The sequence below is a fragment of the Sceloporus undulatus genome, chromosome 1 (genome assembly GCF_019175285.1).
Source record: "Sceloporus undulatus isolate JIND9_A2432 ecotype Alabama chromosome 1, SceUnd_v1.1, whole genome shotgun sequence".
Taxonomy (NCBI): domain Eukaryota; kingdom Metazoa; phylum Chordata; class Lepidosauria; order Squamata; family Phrynosomatidae; genus Sceloporus; species Sceloporus undulatus.
The window spans coordinates 242,444,047-242,468,586 of record NC_056522.1 but is presented as its reverse complement, the minus strand read 5'-3'; the positions used below and the strand labels follow the sequence as shown (position 1 = coordinate 242,468,586).

The 24,540-nt window shown below is 39.0% G+C and overlaps 1 protein-coding gene and 1 long non-coding RNA gene across 5 annotated transcripts in view; one reads left to right on the top strand and one right to left on the bottom strand.

The window, feature by feature from the left end:
• Window positions 1-24,540, bottom strand: part of LOC121931572 — a 152,972-nt gene that overhangs the window by 20,867 nt on the left and 107,565 nt on the right. The gene's annotated exons all lie outside the window — the stretch shown is intronic.
• EPB41L5 (erythrocyte membrane protein band 4.1 like 5) overlaps window positions 1-24,540 on the top strand; it is a 133,640-nt gene that overhangs the window by 92,789 nt on the left and 16,311 nt on the right. For 3 of the 4 annotated variants that reach the window (XM_042469377.1, XM_042469366.1, XM_042469385.1), the window contains exons 17-18: window positions 17,567-17,739; window positions 18,539-18,639. In XM_042469377.1, coding sequence (XP_042325311.1) covers window positions 17,567-17,739; window positions 18,539-18,639 — 274 coding nt within the window. Of the gene's footprint in view, window positions 1-8,657; window positions 9,334-17,566; window positions 17,740-18,538; window positions 18,640-24,540 lie in introns of those variants that run through there. The other variant, XM_042469392.1, reaches the window with a different exon arrangement.

The following is a 24,540-nucleotide window of genomic DNA, read 5'->3' as shown; positions in this document are numbered from 1 at the left end:
AAATAATAGGTTCTTCACTCAGTGCAGTTGCAAAGAGAAATGCTTGGTAACTTTCCAAAGATAATTTTGCCTGTGAAACTTTCTTACATAAGTATAATATGCATGCTGTCATATGTAGCTGGTTACAATTGTCTCTTTCACTTAATGTAACCATTTTAGGAAGCCACTGCTGACTCTGGCTTCCCACCATGTTTTCTGAAATGTTAGCACACTAAGCCTGTGTGTGTGTGTGTGTGTGTGTGTCTGTGTCTTCAGGCCATTATCTTGCATTCGTGTAGGAAAAGGTGTAAAGCAGCCTTTACAGTGTGTAGAAGTCAGATAATACATTCTAATTAGTTCATTAGGTATTCTTAGGTAGGAAAAAATAAAGATTACTTGCTTGTAAAATTGTTCTTTCTTCCTTATCTCCTTCATTGGCATTGGCCATGTGGGTCTTTTTAGAGGCAGAGAGGGACTTTATTTCAGAATACATCATCTAGGCTAGTGTGTAAAGCAGTTTGTATCCAAATTAATCCTGCATTACTTTGATGGAGAGGAATTGATATTTGGATATGGAATTGATATTTTCATAGAATCATAGAGTTGGTAGAAACCACAAGGGCCATCCAGTCCAACCCCCTGTCATAAATTTTATTACACTGTAAAAATTGATTGATCTCTTAAAGAACATAAGACATCTCCCTCCTCCCCCCAAAGAATGGGGTATGTATGTATGTGCTTGCCTTTTAACAGGCTGTGTTGCTATTCTCAGGATTGGGGAGCAAGAAGGAATTGTTTGGAGCTGTACAGTCAACCAAGTGTGCTGCATTCAGTGTGAAGTCTGGAATGAGATTTAGCTGGATGCATTGATGGAATTTATGTCTGCCTGGAAGAGAGTGGCTTGAATGTCTTGGTGCTGCCTATGGGGCTTTCCTGAATCAGTCTCTTATCCCTTTTAATTGGTCTGTTCCCATGGCTTGGCTTTGGTCTTGCTCCTGTCATTCTTTCATCAGCTTTCTTTGGAGAACTTTCAATTGTGTACAAAATTGTAAGATCTATAGTTCATGAAGTTCTTTGAATGTGTAAAATATCAATGCTCTTTTTTTTTGGAATTGGTTCTTTGCATGTATGAAAACATGAAGTCGTGTTTTGAGCTGCAATACTATCAGTGCCATGCAAAACATGATATAATGCAGCACCATTCAGAGATTTTTCTTTGAGTTCTTAATTTAGGCTAGGTATCCAGTTTTAAAAAAATCTAGTGAAAAGAGAAGAATAGGAAGTTATATTGCTAAGTTTATTTTTCCTTTACTGTAACTAGATTTTAAAGCTTAATTTGTAAGCTTTTTGTAAAACACACTACTGAAACCAGGATAGTGGGTTCAAAAAATTGATAGTTTCTGTTTTCTGCAGTTAGCACCTAAGCATAAGCATATTTTGCTGCTCCATATGAGAGAGCAAACCAGTTGTGAGCCATATGGGGGCAAGATAACAGTAGATATTTAATAGGTAGCTGCATAGAAAGCAAAGGTACTGTTTTCTACAAGAGGAAAAGATTGAAATACAAGGAGTAAATTCTAGTGCTAACTACAGTATAATATGTTCTTTTTATTCCCAAGCAGTACAGTTTTTTGGAAGATGGGAGTTGTAGTCATATTAGTCATATGTGCTGAATTAAAAATAGAGTCTTCTGGTACCTTTAAGACTAATAAATTTTATTTGCTCTGAGATTTTATAGACTGCATCCCACTGCATCAGCTGCTTAAGAATGCTGCTTCAGTTGGTAGATTATTATACATATGTGTATACATACATACAGGTGGGACTGTAATCATTGCATTTAAGTGGGGAGTAAAATGCAGAAAGTTACATCTTGACCTTAACAGTGATAATTGTGTGGTAAAAATTCTTGCATTAATAAGGTCTTTAACATATTCTGTTAGATAAAAGACCTTTGTCCCTATTCAAACCACAGTATTGACCCCTTAATCGATTCGTGTTCACCCTGTTTTGCTTTGATCCCTGTCTTGAAATTCTTTTTGTTCAAGAATGACCACCTGCAGGCTGCAGTTAGATTTCTTGGAACAACTGAAAGATACTCCCACTGTTTTTTGAAAATTGCCATTTCTGTAGTTAGATTTGTGTCTACCACTTCTTTTTCATAGTTTGGTCGGTCTGTCCTATCTAGAATTCAGTAGCACAGAGGAGGGAAAATTGAGGTCCGAAGGCTACACCATGATTCCCACCCTCTATTATTATTATTATTATTATTATTATTATTATTATTGCAGATTACAAGCTATTTCACCGTAGAAAAAAATATCCCTGTAACAAAATGACTCAAAAACAGAACAACAAGTGGGTAGTTGCTGCTCTGGCAGAGTAACTGTAAACCCTCTCAAAAATCTCTCCAGAGGCTCAAAATTGATCTGAAGAACCAAGAAGCAAGAACAGGAAATGGTAGTGACTTCAGGCAGACCTGCAGTTGTGAGTCAGGTGGTGCGGCCTGCTGAAGGGGCAAAAAATTCAAACACACCACACTGCACTTGCCCTCGCCTGCAGTAGGGCATTACTGGCAACTAATAGCATATATCACATTGGGAAATGAGAAGGTATCTGAAGCCTTGATATTAGGGATGACCACCAGCCATTGTAAGCAACTTTTCATAAATACATGTTTTGGTGGAATGCCGGAATTTAAATTGCAAAGAACCAAATCCTTAACATAATTAAAAAAGCAAAGTTGATCTTGATTGAGATCATTTCTAAAGAAGGCTCCTCTAAGCTCTAATACATTTGCTTTGGTATTCTGCATGCTTTTTGGATTTGAGTAATTTTAATATGCATATTCTAGTTAAGATGCTGCTTGCTTGTATACAATGAAGCAATTTTGAACTTCTAATTTTAATTTTAGTACAACATGAATACAGATAAAATTCTCATATTTTTCAAATTGAAACTTGATAAGTAAAATTCTCCAAAAACCTTTTTTGCAGAACTCTCAGATGGTATAACTGAGGCAGCTGTCTGTCTCCCCAGTTTCCACTGAGGAGTTGTTGCACTGTAACCAGAAGTACAAACTTATGGCAAGTTTGGGTGCTGCTATATTGTTTTCAGTTGAGTTGACCAGATCTAGCTAAACATCCAACATACACACTTTCAGTCCCTCCTTCCTCCTGAAAGAGAGAGAGAGAGATGGTTCCTAGCCTTTCAGATTTTTGACTGCAGCTGTCATTGGCTCAGTTAACAAAACCAGTGTGAGGGATCTTGGGTGTTCCAAAACACCTGGGCCCAACATCCAATTGTTTAGTCAAATTAGAGTAAATCCGTTGTACCAATGTAACATTTAGCAGTATCCGGCGGGGAAAGGTGCGCCTACAGGCAGCCCCAAAGGGGCGGTCTGTAATGCGCCTAAGATACCAGTTACTCTTTTCCCCTATTGCTTATTTTTAAATGGTAGGATTTTCAAATGCTTTAAAAAGTATAGGAAAAGGACCTTTGTAATTTCTGTGCCCTCTGACTCATACATGTGGGCTGTTCATTGCCTGTACAAAATGGGCCAGAAACTTTTAGAGCTAAGTAAATTTTCTTTGGTGGGAAGCCTGCCCCAACTTCAGTGCACATGTCTGTGCAAGTCTAAGCCCCCCCACCCCCACCCCTTCCTTTTTATCTGCCACAGCTGCAGTAGCAAATGGGCAACTCTGTCTTTTTTGGCTATAAATATGATGTTGCTGAGCCAGGGAGAAGGTGAGATAAGAATAAATAAATGTGCTTTTGCTTGTGCTATCTTCTTGATCATTGTCTTCAGACATCCCTGTATGCTGCTGGAGGAGTCTTAGTAGTGACATCCATAGAAGAGATATAGAGAATTTTATAGAAGTAACAGATCTTTTTCCACTCATTAAACCTTTGTACTAGTCCATTGGTACAGTAGTGAAGCAGATGAAAATTAATACAACAGTCACAACGTACTTTAGTGCCAGCAGTGACAACATCTTTGTTTCAGCCTGTGACATCCAGCTTGATTACTTTTGACTCAACCCATCCAGCACCATACTTGGCTTAACTTTTCATTGTCATTGCTATTGATACTTGCCTTACAATCTTCACAAATGTTGATGTCCATAGCAACAACCCAGCCAACAACTTCCTCCATTTTGACTATAATGTCTGAGCTATTGTCTTTTGATCTGCCAAAAAAAAAAAAAAAATAGACACTCTCAGCCAAGAAAGACACTTCAGAAGGAAACCATGAGCCTTCATCTTCATCTTTACAAACTCTTCACCATGTCCAGATGCTATGACGGGTCATCAAATCCTGTATCATTATTGGAGTGTGTCCAGTTCTGTGCAGACTGCTTAGGATGGCAATGCTCCTAGAACTGAAAAAGAACACTTACAATGCCAGTTATAAATATCCTCTAAAATTCATTAGTAGCCATAAAGTCAATATGCAACTTGACAGCATATATGTACAACCTTGATCATGAAGACTGCCAGGAAATTTATATGTATATCATATTCCATCAAATGGAGGAAGGTCCTCAGCTTCCTGGAGAGTTGTTATGTGTTCCATGCTACATAAGACCTTTTGAAATACTGTTTTGTTTGTTCTTTTTGTCATCCTTCATAATTTCCAGCTACTGCTGCTCATTTCTCATCTCTCACAGGTGCCTCTTATTTGTTCATCATCAGTTGCAGTAGGTCCTTCCTGAATGAACTTTGAACTCTTGGAAGCCCTCCTTTTGGAGTCTTCCCTTGGTTTTGTCTAGATTGATAGCAATCCTTTTGAACTTTTGACTACTTGAAACTCATCAGACAAGACAGTTTTCTTAATAGTCATAACCTCAGTGGGGCATGCAAGTAAAGTGGCTGCTCCTCTCTGCAATCCTACTTTCTTATATTTCCATATGGATATAGTTACTCTTAGACAAAGTATTACTTTTCTCCTGTAAGTGGCTTCTCACTTTCACCTTCCTCATGATATAATTTTATCTGTATTTCATCCTGTTCCATCAAATGCAAAATAAATTGCTTTGCGGCCCTTCAACATTAGAAGGAGAAGTTTTATGGACAAAGCAAGACCTTTTTGATGTACATCCCAAATAACTTTTTAAAAAATATATTTTCAAGGTCTTCCCTGTCTCTGCCCAGAGGTTCTCTATGTGGAAGCCACAATAATATGACAAGCTTACAGGTTGGGTAGGGAGTTGTTACCCACAGCCATTTGCAGTCACTCAGTGAGAGCTATGACTGTTCTGTGACCTTTTTGAACAGATGTATCATCAATGAACTACAACCTGTTCTGAATGGTAATGCTGCCCTCTCAAGGACTCTTGGAGGCAGGCCTTTGCTCACCTACAGACAGCTTACAAACCAATGGCATATATATGTCTGTGCCTGGCTTCCCCTCCACCAAATACATATGAGGAAGTAGACTGAAGTCTACAAAAGCTCATGCTGCCAATTTCTTACTTTCAGTTAGTATCAAAGGTGCTACAAGATCTCTCCACATACTGATTCTACAGACTAACATGGCTATCTATATCTTTGAAACGTCAGATAGTTACTTACCAGCTACAGGAGGACACACAGTGCAGATGTGGATACAAGTGCAAAGCCTTGCCACAAACCCAGATATCAACACTGCCTACACTTCCATTCAGGAAATGACATCACAGGACCTAACAACATTTCCTACAATATTAGAGGGATTTTAGCTTGCTCATCCTCCAGTGTGATTTATGCCATTCTGTGTCAGCAATGCCCTTCCACACTTTACAATGGTTAAACAGGCCAGTCCCTGTGCCAGAGGACGTAAATCAGGCATCAGGAATAGGAATAAACAAAACCCAGTTGCAGAGTATTTCGCTCTTTGTGGGCATTCCATCTTGGACCACAGAACAGCAGTCCTTGAACAAAAGAACTACAAAGGAAGATTGGAAAGAGAAATACTAGAATTTGAATGTATCCACAGACTCCAGTCCTTCAGCAGTGGGCTGAAAGGAGACAGTGGTTTCTTGGCACACTATACACCAGGGGTAGGCAACCTGCGGCCCGCGGGCCGGATGCGGCCCGGCGAGGCCTTGGGACCGGCCCCAGCCCGGTCCTGTCACCGATTGCCGCCGGGGCCTTTGGCCTCTCGCGTGCAGGGGCAATTGTCTATAGATGGCCTCAGAAACATGCATTTATATTAACATTTTTTAAAAAAGCAGCAATTTTTTCACGTGTCCTTCACTTTTTAAAAAAAAGTGTCCACCATTTGAAAATTGTTGTCCTACATTTGTCCTGGTTTATTTATTTATTTAATTTTTTTTTTTTTTTAAAAAAAATTATTTTAATTATTTATTTTGGTGGGCTTCGGCCCCCCAGTTTGTCGTGAGGGACAGCCAACCTGGCCCCCGGCTCAAAAAGGTTGCCTACCCCTGCTATACACATTTCAACTCTACCTAATCCCCCATGCTCATGAAGGTGCCCTTGACCAGTTCATCACACCTCCTCTCTGCTTCCCACACTACATTCCAATAGTCATTCCTATGATTATCTACTTCTCCTGCCTTGTTCCCCAATGACCATCATTAAAACTGAATTTGCCACCTCATCTCCATACCAACAAGGTTTTGAATTTCAATTGACATTCTCACACACATCCATCTATCTCTGATCTCTCCACTCTACCCTATGCATCTGAGAAAGTAGGTTCAAGTCTATGAAGTTTCATGTTATTAGTTTCTTTCTTTTAGTTAGTGTCAAAGGTGCTGCAAGATCCCTCTGATCCCTTAGGTGGTCATCTGTGAACTCTAACAAGTCACCACTTGCCTCTGACATTCAAAGAGATAGTCTGTTTTGGCATAAAAACCATTCATCAATTTAGTATTATCTTTTTGACAGTTTCCATGAAAGCTTATACTAGAAATTTCTTCTTCCCAGTAAGTCTGAAAGCTGCTACTGGATTGGTTTATGTGTACCCTCTGAAATTGTTGCTGTTCACAATCTTTCTCCTAGTTTCAGACATGGGGGCATACTCAGTATTGAGGGGAGAGAGGAGTGCTATCTACCTTTGTGCACTTAGATGTGGTTGGGATTCCCATCAAAATTCTTCAGTCAGCATTAGAAATCTCCAACTGGCCCTGAATAGGGGGAGAGCAGCCCGAATGTGTGATGGCTACTTGAAAAACCATAGTTACATGTGACCATCTTTTCACTAAATTCCTTCATTCATCCACTTCCCTAGTCAAAATACAGGCATTATAGTTAAAGTTAAAGCCCATAAGTGGACATGGAAGTTCAAAAGACTGAATGCATGAATGGTATGTGTGTGTGAATGCACACACTCACATACATATATACAATCATGCAGTTCATCACTTGTAATTTCAAACAAAGAAATATAATTCAAAATCTGGTTTAAAAGCACATTTTCTTGGTTATGTGCCTTTTCCCTTGTGTGTTTAAAGTAACGTGCCTATTAGAAGTCCTTGTTCTAGACATTTAACATGCCCAAGATATTTTCAGCCTGGGGCAGGTTGAACTAAGCTGTATTTCTGATCAGGTAGCAGCAGAGAGAAGGCCAAAACTGAAGAAGAGCTGCTAGCCTAAGCCTGCCCTTTCCTGCTTCATACATTAAAGTTAAGTGACTTCATTTCTACCAAGTCTGTTAACATCCCTACTGATTATCATGGGGGAAAAACCCTCTAGCCAAAATATAAATAGGCAGTAGACTCCTATTTCTCACAATTAAAAGGCCTTGTGCAGTTATTCCATCTTTTTCCTTAATGGATTTTCTGTGGTGAGAAAAGATGAGAAGTTAAAAAAAACCACAGAAAGACATGCGAAAGTTCCAAATTGAAAATAACAATATTGAAACCTTTTGTAAACTTCCATGAATGAGACAATGAAATCACAGTGTAAAAGCCTAGTTCAGAAGCACCTGTGACTTGATAATTGAGAAGACTTTGAAATCAAACCTACGTGTGCATCCAGTTAGACTCATTTTGATAGCTCTTAAAATGGAATTTGATGTAAAGATATCAGTAAATTATACTGAGTAGGCAGCATCCATACTATGTTTGCATGTAGTTTTTTAACATCCTTCACTGAATGCTTCCATTGCCCTTGTGAGAAGCTACTCTATCTTCATTTTTTAAAAACCTTAGATATAAAGCTGTGTTTTCTGATAGCTCCGTGTTGCCTTGTTCATACTTGTCTTTCTGTGGCATGTAACAGGGTTGTTTAAATCCTTAAATGCTGCTATATTTATGAGGTTCTTTTCTGAAAGAAGGTGCTATGTTCTAGCCTGTAAGTCTATTGCTCAATGTTTATATACAAGAGATACAGCCATTAATACTAGTGAAAGCCATGCGAATGGAAACATGGTAAATCACAGGCCAGGTTATAAATTCATTCATTATTCCATTTGTTGGCTCAGAGTAGTGTCTGCAAAAGCAGAGTACAGTATTTAAATTAAATATTGTAAGGCTCAGTCTGAAACAGGCAAAACCTAATGGCAGCAGCAAAGGATTTAACTTGACCCTGTTTCATTAAACGTGCTTGCTGTTCAACAAATATGCTCTCACTAGTTTTTCCTTTTCCTCAGCTGCCTCTTTCTCTTTCCATTCTCTCTCCTCATTCATAACTAGATACTAACTATGCCCCATCCCATTCCCAAACCAATCCAGGCCCCTTGATGCTGCTGACTGCTGTCAACATGGTGGAAGTGCATGGAACGCGTGGTCCCAGCCCTCGGCCCACTCAGTGGATAGACACTACAGTGACTTTGTCCGTGAGCATAATGTGAAGAATGCAGGAATGTACAAACGGGCTTTTGGTTCTGGTGTCCAGGCCACTGTGACGGACCTGTAGGACTTTTGATCTTGAGGAATCATTGATTGTCATTATTCTCTTTGACACTCTGGAACTTTGAAGAACATGGGAAGGGCATGGTCTTTAAGAAATAATGCAAGTGCTTGAAGCATCTGACTATGAATGACCATCTTGCTGATATTTCTCTTTAAACCTTAATCTTTCACCATTGTTGAAGAGAAAATACCTTTAAAGGTTTTTCTTCAGTGTGTATGGGGTGGGGGAGGTTAAATGGAGTCCATGGTTTTAAGAAAGCTGCATGTTCAGTCTATGGATGCTATTTTTTGTTCTCCAAGTGTTAAATAAGACTGACTCCCAATAGTGGTTTAATTACTGTTACAAAAAAATAGAGATGACTACTGGTAGGGGAAGACTATTCCTTTTTGTCATTCTGCACTTTTGATAATGTGCCTTATTGGAAATGAAATATAATTATACTTTTTTACATAAAATAAAATGCATTCCAAGGAGACCTGGAACAATGCTTAAAGAGATTGTCTGAGGGCATCTTTTTGAGTTGTACATTAATTGTTCTCAATAGCACACCACTGAATTCTGCCAGTATTCCTATTTGATGTTTCCATTTCATGTTGTATGGTGTATCAAGATGTTGCTGGTTCTTTTCCCAAGTGTGCTAATTTAAGATTGCATCTATTGCAAAACTAAGGACAGTGCCATCTTACAATGTTAAACACAATCTTTTATTCCTTGTAACCTATTTCTGGAACATTGTCCCATAGTCCTTATGATTCCATGATTTACAAAAGAAAAACACCATGCCTGCTGTTGGAGTTTATAATCAGATATCTTATATATCAGGGTGTTCTCTTTTTAATAAGAAATCCACTCTCCACTTTACAATGTTGACACCCATAAGTTGAAATTCCATAGTCCTTATGAGGGTGAGCCAAGGATCACAGCATTTTTGGGTTCTCCTTTAGGACTGAGAGGGCATTGTCTGAGGCTCAGATCCACCATTGCATGCTTCCTTTATGGAAGGGAGCTGTTTTTCCTGTTAGATGTCCAAAGAGGCATTACATTGGCACTCCCTGGGCATACCAGGAATCGACTGGATTCACAGAGTCCTTCTCTTGCCTTTGCGTTTATGACGACTGTTGGGTCCCAACAGTTGGTTTGGCTCCCTCCATTGGAATCAGCCAGAGGAGGAAACTGTTTTGAGGGGGGACAGACACAGTGGGAAAGAAATGGAAAGAAGAACGCTACTCCTCTTGTCTGTCCTATTCAAGTCCATCCCTGCCCACCAAGAAATCAGTTATCCCTGTTCTTTTTCTTATAAAAGACCCATTTTTCCCCAAAGTATTATGCACAATTTTAATTAGAATATAATGGTATAATGAAAATAAAGATATTAATAACATTTAAAATATAAAAATGAAGTCAATGTCTAGGAAAGTTATTTGCTACAGTGAGTGCAAAGGGTAAAACCTTTGTATCTGTCTTCATAGATACAAAGTATTAATGACTGATCATTTTTAGTGCTTGACAGGAAAGAAATTATGATGAGAGGTCAATATGAAATTATAGTAGCAATATCTAACATCTGAAATTCATCCATGCTCTTTTGTATAATCATACAACTAGAGTCAGTTATATCTGAGTAAATTATGCTTTGGTTGGTTGGTTGTAGACAGATGGTGCATAGCCATAGTTGGTACGAGTGAGTTTTTGCTGCAGGAAAATATTAAAGGAAATTTGAAACATCCAGGTTAAGGCAGAATTTGGCATCACTTTTTGTAAACATCAGAAGTTACAAAAATGAGACTTCTGCTGTATATGAGCTCTGTTCCCTCAGATATATTTTAGGACCCAGATGCGATTCTGTAGAAATCACTGTAGCTGGTGTTGAAACATTATATGGGTATCAAAGGGAACTATATGTGCCCTTTCAAATCTCTGAGTGAAGGATAATAAGTAGAAGAAAATTGCGCAGTGTTGGATAACTGCTGGATTTTATATTTTCAAAACTGGGGAATCAGCCATTGTTCTCTTGTATTTCAGAATCACTCAGTGTTAATTCAGCAATGTGGAATCTGTCTTCCTCAAGATGTTGAATTCCAAATCTCATCAAGCTCATCCACTGTGGGCAACAGTCAGAGACTATGGGAGTTATAATCTCCACAACATTTGGAGGGCCAAAGGTTTCCCACCCCTAGTATAACTCAAACCATGAATAGCTCACAGAAGAGTCTAATTCTAATCCTTTACTACATTCCACATTAAGACAATGGCTACTGCATGCCAGGGCATTTCTCCCCCATTCAGCCTGATGAAAGAGTACTATAAAATGGAATAGCTTACATGAGATTTTTAGTCATTTCTGGCAAAGAGAATGGCTGATAGAGATTGTGAATTTTGGATTTTTTTTCTTATGGACCAGCATAAGAAAGCATAAGTTGGTCTCCTATCTAATATGGATGTGCAAGCATGCCTCCTCCAATGTGTGAGGCTATTTGATCAGTTCTAGAGAAATTGGGACCTTCTTGTTGGTAGGAACAATTCACTCTATTTTCATCTTTTGATTCACTTCTTGATAACCTTCTTGGGCTTCATGTTGATTTGTTGTTGATTTCTCAGTAACCCAGAATTTGCAGAGTATCATTCCTTCAGAATGTGCGTGCAATCACATACTTTCTGTTTTTTGGAAACTGGCCTCTATTGTGCTTATTCTTCGTCCCAAGTCTTACACCCACCTCATATATCTGCATGTGTAGTTCTTGATAAGAACACCAATCAAACAATGGCATTAAAAGAAGACTGAAGACCTATTCACACTACATATATACAGTGCTATATTACACTTTTACTGCTATGGCAGTATACTATGGAATCCTAGGGTTTGTAGTGTAATCAAAGGCACTAGGGGAGCTTTTTGGCTGAGAATTCTAACAGCCCTTTCCTAAACTACCAATCCCAGGATTCACTGGATGTTGTAATGGCAGTTCAAATGGAATCATAGCACTATAATTATATACTGAGAATAGACCCCAGATCGTGGTATCCAGATTTGCTTGTAGAATCAGCTGGACATGGAGGAGATGACATGGAGGATTTCCCCATGTGCTTCCACCCTCTGTACAGTATTCATAGCTAGCAGAGTACTTCTTATGATTGCAGAATCTGTGGTGTTTGCTTCAGTGTAATCTCACCATCTTAAAACTTCAGTACCAACATTTCCAGGTGTTGTGCTCTCCCTAGTCTGGCTTCTCTCCTGCTTTTGGGACCAAAACTACTGTGTTCTTCAAGTTGGAAGATACCTGTGAGAAGAAGGATGGAGGAGCACCATCCCATTATTCTCTGTGGGAATTGATACCATGAACTGTAGCATCCTCCTATACCCAGATGGGTTGCTGTCTTCAGATACTGGGTTGCAATTTCCACCAGCCCTAGCTAGCTGTAGATAACCAATTGCTGCAAGATGCTTTCCAACAATATCTGGAATGCCACACAATCTCTCACTTCTGTCCTAGATTTTTCTTGCTGGGGAGGGATTGAGAGGTATTGTGTTAGAGAACTTCTTATTGATCCTGATTGATGTAGCTTTATAATACTTCAAAAGTTCATTTTTGTCTGCCATGCTTCATATGAACTTTCATAAGAGTTCCCTTGGAGATTTGAATTAGTGTGCCACCATTATTTGTGACACATGGGGCTACCACTTGTTTTCATCTTTTGATCTTAGGAAAATGGAGTTCAAGCTGGTTGTTGGAACTGGAGTGGAAGAGCTTAAAAAAGCTGAAGTTTAATTCAGACTCTGGTAGTTCTGTTTATTTAGTGAAGGTACTAATAGCATAGGCATAAGTGATTCGGCCTATGCTGTATAGAGTTACAGTTCCTCTTGAGCATCAGATTGACTTGTGGTTGTTCCTTGGATCCACGACTTCATCCAAATATCCCAAGTCGTAGCAGTAACTGGAGATGCCAAATGAAGCATTGGTTTAATTGTGTTATTTGCCTACATCTTATATGTCGCAAGTAGTCTATTTGCTTCATAAAAAAAGAGGGTGGATTATATGCATGGGGCCTATAGGCCAGTTATTCCTGATGCTCTGCAGCTATTGGGCAGAGCTGTGAAGGTTTTCAATATACACATTACTTTTAAGAAACATAGATTTATGTAATCCTAAATATCTGACAAAATAATTTCATCAAAGTGTAAAACCAAAAGTAAAGTCTCATTCTAACCTCCGATTATTTTATCTGAAGAAGCTGAAGTTATGTTTAAATTGTGTTAGGAAGTTGTAAATTCAGTATCTACAAGAGTAACTCTTCAGTATTAGGATGAGGTAAAAAAGTTCAGTGTTTGAGAAAGCTTCACACATAGTGCTCCATAATTTATTTTATTTACTGAAAGACTTACACCTTGGGGAAGAACCATTCCCAAGCGCATTTGATAAAAGAAAGCACAATGAATAGAAAATATTTTCCAAAATCAGATAGAAAACAATAACAGATAAAATATTAATTTTTAAAATAATTTTAAAATATATATTTTTTAAAAATCTATCAAATCTGGAAAAATAAACTTGAAAAATCAACTGGCAATCCAAAACAGAGAATATATCTCAAGTTTGGGGGGTGGGGGGTGGTTATGTTCTGAAATACAGCCTGAATCCTGTTGGTATTCAATCAAAGTAAACCCACTAAATCAGTAGACTTACATGCAGGTGGCTCATCACCAAGTCATTGTTTCAGTGGGTCTGCCTTAACTGGGGTAGACCAATAGGATTGTGGCATACATGTTTTTCTTTCAGACCTGCTTGAAGAGTTGTATTAGAATAGCTTGCAGGGCTCTCTGACAGATGTCTTTCCTAAGCACAATGGCTGATAGAGAACTAAGCTTTCCCTCTCCCCGATGTCTTTTTAGAATGATCTTTATTCCCCATAGCCAAGCTCTTAAAACACAACCATATTATTATCATTATTAACATTTATTTATAGAGTGCTGTAAAGTTTGCACAGCACTTTATATAGTAAGGGTCAAATAAAAAGAAAAAAGGATAAAATAATAAAAACCTGCCAAGCGGCATACACTCTAAAACAACAACATTACGTGATTAAAATATCGCTAAAATAATACTAATTAGTATACAATAAAAATATATTAGTGGGTCAATGACCAGTATTGCAGTGGGAACCAGGAGGGCATAGGCAGAGTTGAGTGCATCGCCCAACAATTGTCTGTGCAAGTGCCTTCATTCTACACTGCTATTATCTTAGCAAATAAAAGATTGAGGCCATGCGTTTGCTGAGGTGGCACATTTCACCTAGAGAGAAATGACTGAGTCTACAATATACCTGTGTGTCTGTATGTAATAGAATCCTTAATGGGATATCAACCTTTTTTGCATCTAGTTATTATAGGTTATGTTAAAAAAAGTGTGTGTTTGTGCGTGCGTACGTGCGTGTGTGTGTATTTGCCATTGTGTTGCCTGCAGACTTTAATTTCAAAGGGTAATCTTTATGTAACCTTATTTTTTCATTGACTGTAAATAGCATTTACATTTTGTACGGAAGCTCAAAGAACAGAGTGTACATTTTCCGTGTGGATGGTTGCAGTTCTTATCCTCACATTTCCATTTGGTTAGCAGGGCTATGAAACACTTCTGCCTGAAACCCCAGTAGCTACAGCCAGTCAGCATATCAAGTAGCAGTTATTTGGACCAAGGAACTGATTGGATAGCAAATAGATCCATATGGTCACTAAACTTACCTGTTTTAGTTCTGTGGTCTTCAGCTGTATTTTTCAGGATTATGTGACACAAATCTCTAACTAGGAGGTATTGAGAAAAGCAGCTATTAACCAGAGCTATGTTTAGTTTATGCCATTAAAACCCACATTTGTCACCAAATAAACCAAACAATTATTGAGAATAAAGCAGACAAATTGAATGTCCAACAAGGTGTCCTATGAAACGGCTGTATTGAATGTTAGTGTATTCTTTTGAGTTTCTCCAGTATTGCAATTTTTCCTTTCGGAATGCAGCTTGGCTCTGGATCCTTCAAGTGATGGATGAGTTTATGAAATTCCTGTAGATGTCTTGTTAGTTGGTTAGTTAGTCTGTTATTTTTTTTATTTGTTTAGCACTATCATTGTACATGGCTCTTTACAAGGATAACAACAACAAAACAGTTCCCTGCCCTCAGGATTGCAATCTAATTAAAACATGACATAGAAAGAAAAGGGGATAGCAGCCAAAGGGGATTGCAGGGGGATTACTGCCTGTTCTCCCTCTGAGACCACAGCAGCAACGGTTTGGATGGATGGAGAGTCTTTATGCTGGCTATTTGCCATAATAATAAATGAAGATGGAGACTCTTTTATCTATTTCTGAGCCTCGGCATACTGGAACTGTGCCTGGCTGCTCTTCTTTCCCTTGAGGCCACAGCAATGATAGTTGGGACAGACGGGTGTTCTTCTTTCTGCTTTTTTATAAGTTGCCCAAATATGCACTTCTCAGAGTTCTATCTATTTCATTGCACAAAGAGGGAATAAAAACTTATCTGAGGAATTTTTTTTTTTAGTGTGGTGTAGTAGTTTGAGTGTAGAACTAGGATTCTGGAGATCAGGGTCCAAATCCACACTTGGTCATAAAAATCCACTCTTGAGTGAGTCAAACACTGTGATAAGTTCACCTTAGGGGCACCATAAGTTGGAAACACATTGAAGGCACATAGCAGCAGCAGCATGTGTTAAGAAATTGCCTTTACAACTTGGTTATTTCTGCTTTAAGGAAGGTAAAATACAAGCTTTGAGTTCTACCTCTATCAAAATGGATGCCATGGTTTGTCCCACATAGTTATGGTTGTAGCAATGGAGCCATTCTGCATGTTTCTTCACTAGGATGTATACTGGAGATCAGCCCCAAGACTATTTGTGTGAGAGTATGTAGAAAAGCAGAAATTCCCTAGCAAAATTTCTGCTTCCTGTTGTGGGCTTTCTTTCTTCTGTCTTTCCTTCCTTCCCTTCCTTCCTTGGTGGTACACTGAGTCGAGGCCCTTTCACATTACACAGTTGTAGCTCTCTGTCTCTCCTTTAACTGTCATGGCTGCATCCTAAGGGCTCCTGGAATTTGCAGTTTGGTGAGGAGTTAGAGGAGCTCTTCGCCTGAAAATTCTTAATTCCTCTCCCTAAACTACAAATACCAGGATTCTCTAGGATGGAACCATGGCATTTAAAGTGGAATCATAGTGTAAAAGGGTCCCTGCTCAAAATTGTAAAATTCAGAAAGGAAACTTAGGCCCAGTACAGACCAGCATTTTGCTCCAGCCTGGCCCTGAAAGTAGGGCTCCAGGCACCATCTTGGCATGCGCCTGTTCAGACGGTCTCGTGCGCCACATCCAAATGGCACGGCACACAAGGGACTTCACTATGTCACTCCAGGGCACTAATGGCGCCTCGGCAGCAGCAGAGCCACGTTTCGCTGCTCCTTTTTCCAGGTGCACCGTTGCCGCGCCGTTTGGATGGTGCAGCCACAATCCAGGGGAGAAAGGGGCAGCCTCTGTCCACCCCTTTCCTCCAGTCTGTACAGACCCTTAGTCCTTTCATTGTCCCTCAGGCTAGGCCTACCATACAAGGTTGTTGTGAGGATAAAATAGGGGAGAAAGGGAGAAGTGGTGTCCCCATATAGTGACCTTGCAAGCTAGGTAGAATTGTGATGTACTAAATAATTACATAAAGATACACTTAACAAATCCTTTCCTAAAGTATTCCTGTCTGAATCTGTTCCATGTTTAGAGGCCTTTATACAAAGGTAAGATGGCCATCTTTAAGGGGTGATTTAGTTGTGTATTCTTCCATGACCAAGGATTGGACTAGGTAGCATTGTGATCCCTTCCAGCTTTAAGATTATATGATTCTCTCTGGTCCCGGAGAGGCAAGTTGGTGTAGTGGTTTGAGCATTTGGAGACCAAAGTTCAAATCCAGGATCAGCCATGTAAATCCACTAGATAACCTTGGGCAAGTCACACTCTCAGATCCGAGGATGGCCATGGCAATCCCCCTCTGAAGAAACCTGTGAAGAAAACCCCATGATAAGGTCGCCTTAAGAAAGGACTTGAAGGCACACAGCAACAACAAACTCTGGTCCCAGCTGTCGTCTGTCAAGAGTTCCCATTTGTGTTTCTCCACTGCAGTTGTGTGATATTGGGAGCAAAGGTTCTATCGTCCAAAAATTTTCCTTGTGTATTTGCTTGATCCTCTGCATTATTTAAAGTTATGTGTTGGGGGTTGAAACAAACAACATAATTTCTGACAAAGAGAACTGTAACTTAACTCTCTGCCAAACTTGTTATAAACTTCAGTGGAAACTTTTCTGGCCCACTTTTGAGTGTCATTGAAATCTAATGGGAAGAATAATAAAATGCCAACCAGGAGGGAAAGACAAAAGCTTGGATGGCTAAATTTGTGAGGGAAGGGAGTCAGAGTGGCTGCTGCATTTCACATGAAAATATTTTTTATGGACTTACCTACATCTGTGAACAAATTATAACTTAGTGGTTAGAAATAGTAACATGTGGACTCCTTCAGCTTCATAACTACTTTAGAGAGAGAAGGCCATCAGTCTGACTTGTAATGCTTGCCAAGCTTAATCAACACCCAGCGTGACTTAAATTGCTAAGTAGGGACACTGCCTCTGTACTTGCTTACAGACTTGCTTTGAATTCATGTGTGAATAAACCCATTTCATTTTCCCACCCTGTGTAGTATACCTCCAATTGTTGACTTACTGGATAGCAAGGAATTACTGGAAACGTGTATTGACAAGATAACTGGTTTCCCTCCTGCTGGAGGATCAGCTGAAGCTCTGGAAGAAACAGACCTTTCTTTCTCTCCTCATGGCACAAGAGAGCACCCCTCTGAGAAGGCAGATCCTGTTGGTAAGGGAATGTTCTTTAGAGAGGAACACTGTTAACTCTTATGGCTTGTGTGTGATATTGCAAAATATTTGATCTGCTCTGTAGAATGTACAAGCTATCTTAAGTCTTACATTGAAACATTCTTGACATGAATACTGAAGTTCTGGTTCACCAATTTACTTACTTGTTAAATAACAGGCATTCAATCGCAAAGCTTCTTTATTGGCAGTGATACAAAACCAGTTCCTATGATACAATATCACAGTTAACATCTCTCCCAGCTGATCTTTTTAACTTCATTTTTGTTCCTGTTAGGGATAGTAAATTATATTTCAGTGTATCATAAGCAGAGCTGTGGATAGATCCTAACCCAATGCCAACAGGAGTGGGGGCAGTTTTGCTGAGTTTACTAAACATTTTCTGCAACATGAGAGTCAGAAGGAGGTAATGTGTTTGTTTACTTCATCAAATGAAAGCATTGTAGAAAATGTAATTTAAAAAGCAGTTGGACCTAGGCTTGGGGGGCTTTCCAGAGCAGCACAAGCAGCACAAGCAGTTGGACCTAGGCTTGGGAAACTTTCCAGAGCAGCACAAGCAGGGGGGAAGATAGCAGAACCTTAATTTCTGTAGAATTTTAAGCTTTACAGATGGAGCAGGTATAATAGCTGTAAATGACCTTATGAAGATCACAAGGGAGAATAGCAGTTACAGGCTGTACAGTCCTATTTTTGCTAACAGATAGCAATGACAAATGAAATGCTAAAGATTGTCAGAGGTGTATTCCAGTCTTAGGTTGACTAGGTTTTTTCTTCTTTTTCAGTAGTGATTGAGGATCCATCATTGAAATTGAAACAGCCTGAAGCAGAGCTCAGCCCAGTGCTAGTTTCACAATCAAACATAAACATTAATGTCAGCAAACAGGTACTTCATCTTCATTCCTTTCAGATATACAGTATTGTGTAAGAGTTTTAGCTTTGATGGCCTGTACAGGTTGAATTACACCGTATCCAGAATTCCAAAATCCAAAATAATGCAAAATCCAAATTGTCCACATGGATAGTGACATTTTTGCGTTCTGATGGTTCAGTGTATACAAACTTGGTTTCATTCACAAAATTATTTTTAAAATATTATATATGACATTACCTTCAGGCTATGTGTATAAGGTGTATATACCCCCATACAGACAGGCTAAAATAAAGCTGCTTCAGGTCACTTTGGAGGTATGCTGTTTAAATGATGCATGCGTCCTAAGAGGCCAGAAGCCATGCCAAATCCACACTCCAGTCCTAAGGAGTAGAGTGTGGCTTTGGTGTGGCTTCCGGAATCTTAGGACACGTGCATCATTTAAACAACATACCTCCAAAGTGACCCGAAGCAGCTTTATCTTGGCCTGTCTGTATGGGGCCTATGAAACATAAATTAATTTCATGTTGAGAATTGGGTCCCATCTCCAAGATATCTCATCATATATACACGAATATTAAAATCTGCAAAAATCAGAAATCTAAAACACTTCTGGTCTCAAGCATTTTGGATAAGGAAGACTCAGCCTGTGCTACTTTCCAGCTGTTCTGCCATACAAATACACTGTCAGAAAAACTATTGTAAAACTGTGTGGGGCTGAAATGTGTGATTTTACCTGTATCTGTTTTTATCCTGTAGACACCATGAGTCCCACTTTTGGGAGGAAAGTATGGTATAAATGGATTGATTGATTGATTGATTGATAAAAGCTGGCTTGATTTGCTTGTTAATTTGATACAAGTTTGGAGGGCAGATCCACTGCATAATTAGATTGACTTTCTAGCTTGACTTATGAGCTCATATGTTTATTTTGCATCTGTGGCTAAGACCTAGTGCACATGAGGTATTTTGATATACACAAAGTAAGCTTGAGTCTGTAGGAAGTATTCAGTGTTTATACTATCTAAAGCAAATGTTGACCCTTGAATCCAACTGTACTGCCTACCATCTACAACCACCAAATTAATTTCACACAAAAAAGTGTGCAAGAGGTGTGTATTTGCCCTGCGCTTCAAGCATATGAAGAAAAACTCTTTGTGCTTTGCCATTTAAGGAAGCCAAAGATGAGGAAGGTGTTGTGTTGTTAGCATCTGCTTTCAAGTCAATTCCAATCAAAGTTTATGCAGAGGAAGTTTGTCATTATCATCTTTTGCACACAGCCTACAGTACCTGGTGATCTCCCTTGCTAGTACTAACCAGACCTGACACTTCTTAGTTTCCAGATCACTCCTCCATTATTCTTGTAACCAGCTAATAATCTGTCTCCCTATTGCTAGCCAGGGTCACTGTGGAGACTTAGCAGAGAGAGGAAAAGCTGTAGAAAGGCATTCCACCATCATTCCTGATCCAACCCAAGTGTGGCTTTGTGTAGCCTTCCTGTTATTTGTATTAGATTTTAATTGCTAGGAATTACTGTGGCAGCCAAATTTCAGTTGAAATATATACAGGATATAAATACACTAAACCTATAAATAATTTGCTCTTGCCACCACCCCAGGTGACAGAGGTGACACAGGTATAGCTCACTAAATATGTAAGGTAAAAAAATGCAGGTTTTTTTTCTGGTGCTTCTGTTTTCTGAGATATAATGAAGCACAGTGTGCTCAATATCCTCTTTAACAGCTTTTGTCTGTGCACACCTCATGGCTGGTGTATTAGAAAGATTACACAGAGTATAAGAAGATTAGCCTTCAGTTCTGTTCTACTGACTGCTCTGCCTCCTGATAAACAGACACAGTCTTGTTCAGTGTCTCTGAGTGACTGTTTTTCAGTTTTAAAAGCAGAAGAAAACAAAGTCTTGGTAATTAAGGAAATGATGGTCTTGCAGATTATGATTAAACAAAGACATACTTAAGTATGAGCAGAGCCTTGCAAGCATAGTTTAATAAACAAATGTCACACGAGGTTATTTCATAAATTGTAGGCTTTTTGCTAAGAGAGTAATTCTTTGATTTAAATATCTTCAAGGTTTTAGATGCATAATCATACGGATTTTTCACTGCTGTCTTGTACTGCAGAGGGACAGTTTAGCTAGCAATACACGGCAGGCTCACCATGCAATTTAAAAACCGTTAGAATTAAAATTGATTATTTTAAAGCTGCCAAGTTGTGTGTTACCTTTTATTCAACAGGAGTGTAATAATGCAGCATTTCAACTGAACTTTTTAAAGATGGCTTGGTTTTACAAAATTTTGATTACACCTACAAGCCATTGCAAGACATTCCCCAAGGAATTTTGCATGAATTTTCTGCCCTTTCACAAGCTTGCAAATTGCAAAATGTTGATATACCATTTTGGTAAGGACTCTTGGAATTGGCTCAACTGAATTTCAGTTTGGCACTTTAAAAAAAATTTTTTTTTTCCAGAAAAGCAGTGTCTTATTTAAGTACCTACAGTACTCTGTCTTTTTCAGTAAGCTAATAGTGGCTTATAGGATTTTGAAGCAGAGTGTCTATAGATCTTCTGCCACAGAACTCTGCCTGCACATTTCCCCTAAATTTCGATAAGCCCGAAAAATGTATTCATAGATAGATAGATAGAATTGATAAGCCAATACTCCCCTCCCCACTGGGCCATTTATTACATAACTTTTCAATTCTGTAAAATGCACTTACAGAATCTTCATAAAAATGAAGTGTCTGGTGCACAAAACAAGCAAGTTCTGGAATCAAAACTGCTTTTATAAATCATTTCTTGCATTTTTTTTTCTTTAGGTGTGCAAATTCAGTTGTACGTGGGAGGGAGAGGATAGCTTCCATTCCCAGTGACTTGTTTTGATACCAATTGTAATTAGAATATTGGATTGTGATTTGGGAGGTCCAAATTCAACTTCCTGCTGAGCCAGGGAACTTAATGAGTGGTTTTGAGTCAGTAAGGGGTAGGCATGAGGATAAAATAGACAGAAGAGAACAGTGTGCAGTGCCTTTAGCTTGTTACGCTATTTTCTTTCTTTCTTTCTTTCTTTCTTTCTTTCTTTCTTTCTTTCTTTCTTTCTTTAATTTTTTGGTCTTTTAATTTTTTATTGTTTATTGTTTTACTATTACTAATATATCATGGTAGCATAACAGATATATTTTAAGATCAGTTTTCAGTTTTGAATACTTGGGGGGAAATAAAGAACTGTTTGGCAATGTCGTCATGTTCAGAACAAGAAATCAATAACCACCTTCTTCATTTATGAAGGTTTTACCTCAATGCATTGGTTTATATCTCTTTTCCCAAACAGCATTATGAAATATCCTCAAATGAGGTTCATTAAAAGAGGCTGAAAATATTTTAAATTTCCAAAATTTGGACCCACTGAGTTTGCTTTGCCAGTATTTGCTCTCATGTGAGAACTTCACTGAAATCTTTGGTCATATATACTCGTCCTGTTATCTATAGATAGTATGTTTGAAACTATAGCATGAATGGCCTTATTATTCCAAAATATTCTGCTGCCTGAATGTGCTGGGCTGGAAACATCTAAGTTTGGCACTGCCGAGCAAAGTCCTTGACAAGCATGCTGGCACTGAAGGGAGCAATTAATTTTTAAATACACAGACATTCCAGTTTCTTGAGTTTCTGGAATGCAGGGAACAATAAAAGCTAAATCTCATTATTGAAGGATTTTTAAATTCTATGTTGTAAGATAGTTACATGTTCTAAGAATGTCTTATGCAGAGCAATAGGTGTGGGAAGTCGCTTAACAGTATGATTAACATCTGCAAAACACACAAACACTTAGCTGGAAAAGCACAACAGAAACCTCTTAAAATATAGTTCTTTGGGGCCAAGACAATTCTGGGTCTTACTTTGACTCTGGAACCATTTGTGGTTGAATTCACTTGCAAGTGCATTCAACAGGAAGATTTTATTCTGTTAAAATCCAACTCCTGGGTGGTTAAATACAGTAAAAGACAAGTGAAATAATCTGGACTTGTTTCAACAATCTTTTAGTCTGGAAAACACTATAATTATGGTGGTGGTGATTGACCAGAGAGGGAAAAGGGTATTAACATATACTCACACACATGCACGCACACACACACAGTTTGAATCTCAGCAGAGTAGAAAGAGATGCTGAAGAGAGAAAGACATTGAGAAGTTGGTAGCTAATGGGGGGAAGATTTAATGGGTAGGTAAAACAGACATCTGCTAAAATTGTTTACAAAGTTGAGAGTGTTCCCCCAGCATGCTGCAATGGTGATTATTCCATTTAGTTGCTTCCTAATGGAATATGGAAAGTGACCCACGCTGCTTCTGCTTATAGGAAAATGTGAGGTGCAAGTGTCACCTGTGGTGGTTGGGAGTTACTCTTGGTCAAGTCTAGCCTGAACAAGCAACAAGATTATTTTAGGTATGGCTGTGAATCAGCATGGGTTCAAAGATTTCTTGGAGTTTTGTAGACTGTGGTTATTTGACTGAATGCACTCCTTTGTCATCTGAGAGCTTCCCCTTTCTTTCTTTTTCACCCCTAAGAGCCATAATTTCTTCAAGACAATTATGGTGAAACTACTTGAAACTGCAAAATACTTTAGGTAGCTAATAGTCCCCTCTGGGACTGGGACAAACAGCAGGGAATTATCAGGGAAAGAGAAAAAGTAATTACCCAGTAAAACTACTGTTTCCTGTCACCCAAGATAAGTACAGTGCTCCCTCGGGTTACAAAATTAATTCGTTCCGCGGCTAATTTCGTAACCCGAAAAACCTTCGTAAGCCGAATTGCCATAGGCGCTAATGGGAAAAAAAGCCGCGGCTCCGCCGCAGCTCCATTTAAAACAGCGCCGGCGTTTTTTCGTAACCCGAAAAAACGTTCGTAACCCGAAACAATAAATCCCTATGGGATTTATTCGTATCCCAAAAAATTCGTAAGCTGGGTAATTCGTATCCCGAGGTACCACTGTAGTAGGTTTACTGTGAGAGGCATTCACATTACTGGATTAGCTATGCTACATGTTGGCAAACATCCAAAGAGAAATCCCACATAAGAAACTTCAAAATAGCTGCACTAAAGGCTAAATCAGGCAAGCAAGTCTTCCTAAAATATACATTCACCACTTTGACTGTAAAGTAGGAGTGTGAGTTAGACCAGGTAGGCATGGTATGGAGTGAAACACCTTCTCACTTTCTACAACCCAGCCTGGTTCTGAAACCGGAAGTGAGCTTGTTGTTGGCAAAAGCTAATTATGACAGCAGATGCAGCAAGGAGCAAGCTTTGCTCCAGCTCTTAAGTAATAGACTGTCCTGTCTCTCCTTTTTTAAAATTTGCGCTCACTGGTTCAACTGTGTATGCATGCCCTTGATTCTATAGTAAGGACCCTTTATACCTTCGTGTGTTTACACCTTGGATCTAGGCAATTTGAAGGTAAATGGCTCCCTTTACGACCCCATTAGAGGTCTAAGATCATCCGGAGAGACCCTTCTCTCTGTCCCACCACAACCTAACGCTGGTTTGATGGAAACAACAGAGAGGGCTTTTTCCATGGCTGCTCTCAGACTTTGGAACCTCCTCCCTGGAGAGACTGGAATGGCCCCATCCTTGCATGCCTTCTGCTCGCATGTTAAAAACTTACAGCATCAGGATTTTAGAAACATTATCCATTATTTAATTACTTTTAATAACTTACTTTTATACTTTTATTGATGTTTTTGAATAGTTTTCAATCTGTATTTTAAAATAAGTTCTGTTTCAATCATTATTGGAATAAAGGTGGAATATAAATGAAAATAAGGAGAAGCAGCATCAGCAACAACAACGGCACATATTCTGAACACATTGCACATCTTTGATTGCAGGTGCTGTTCTCCAACAC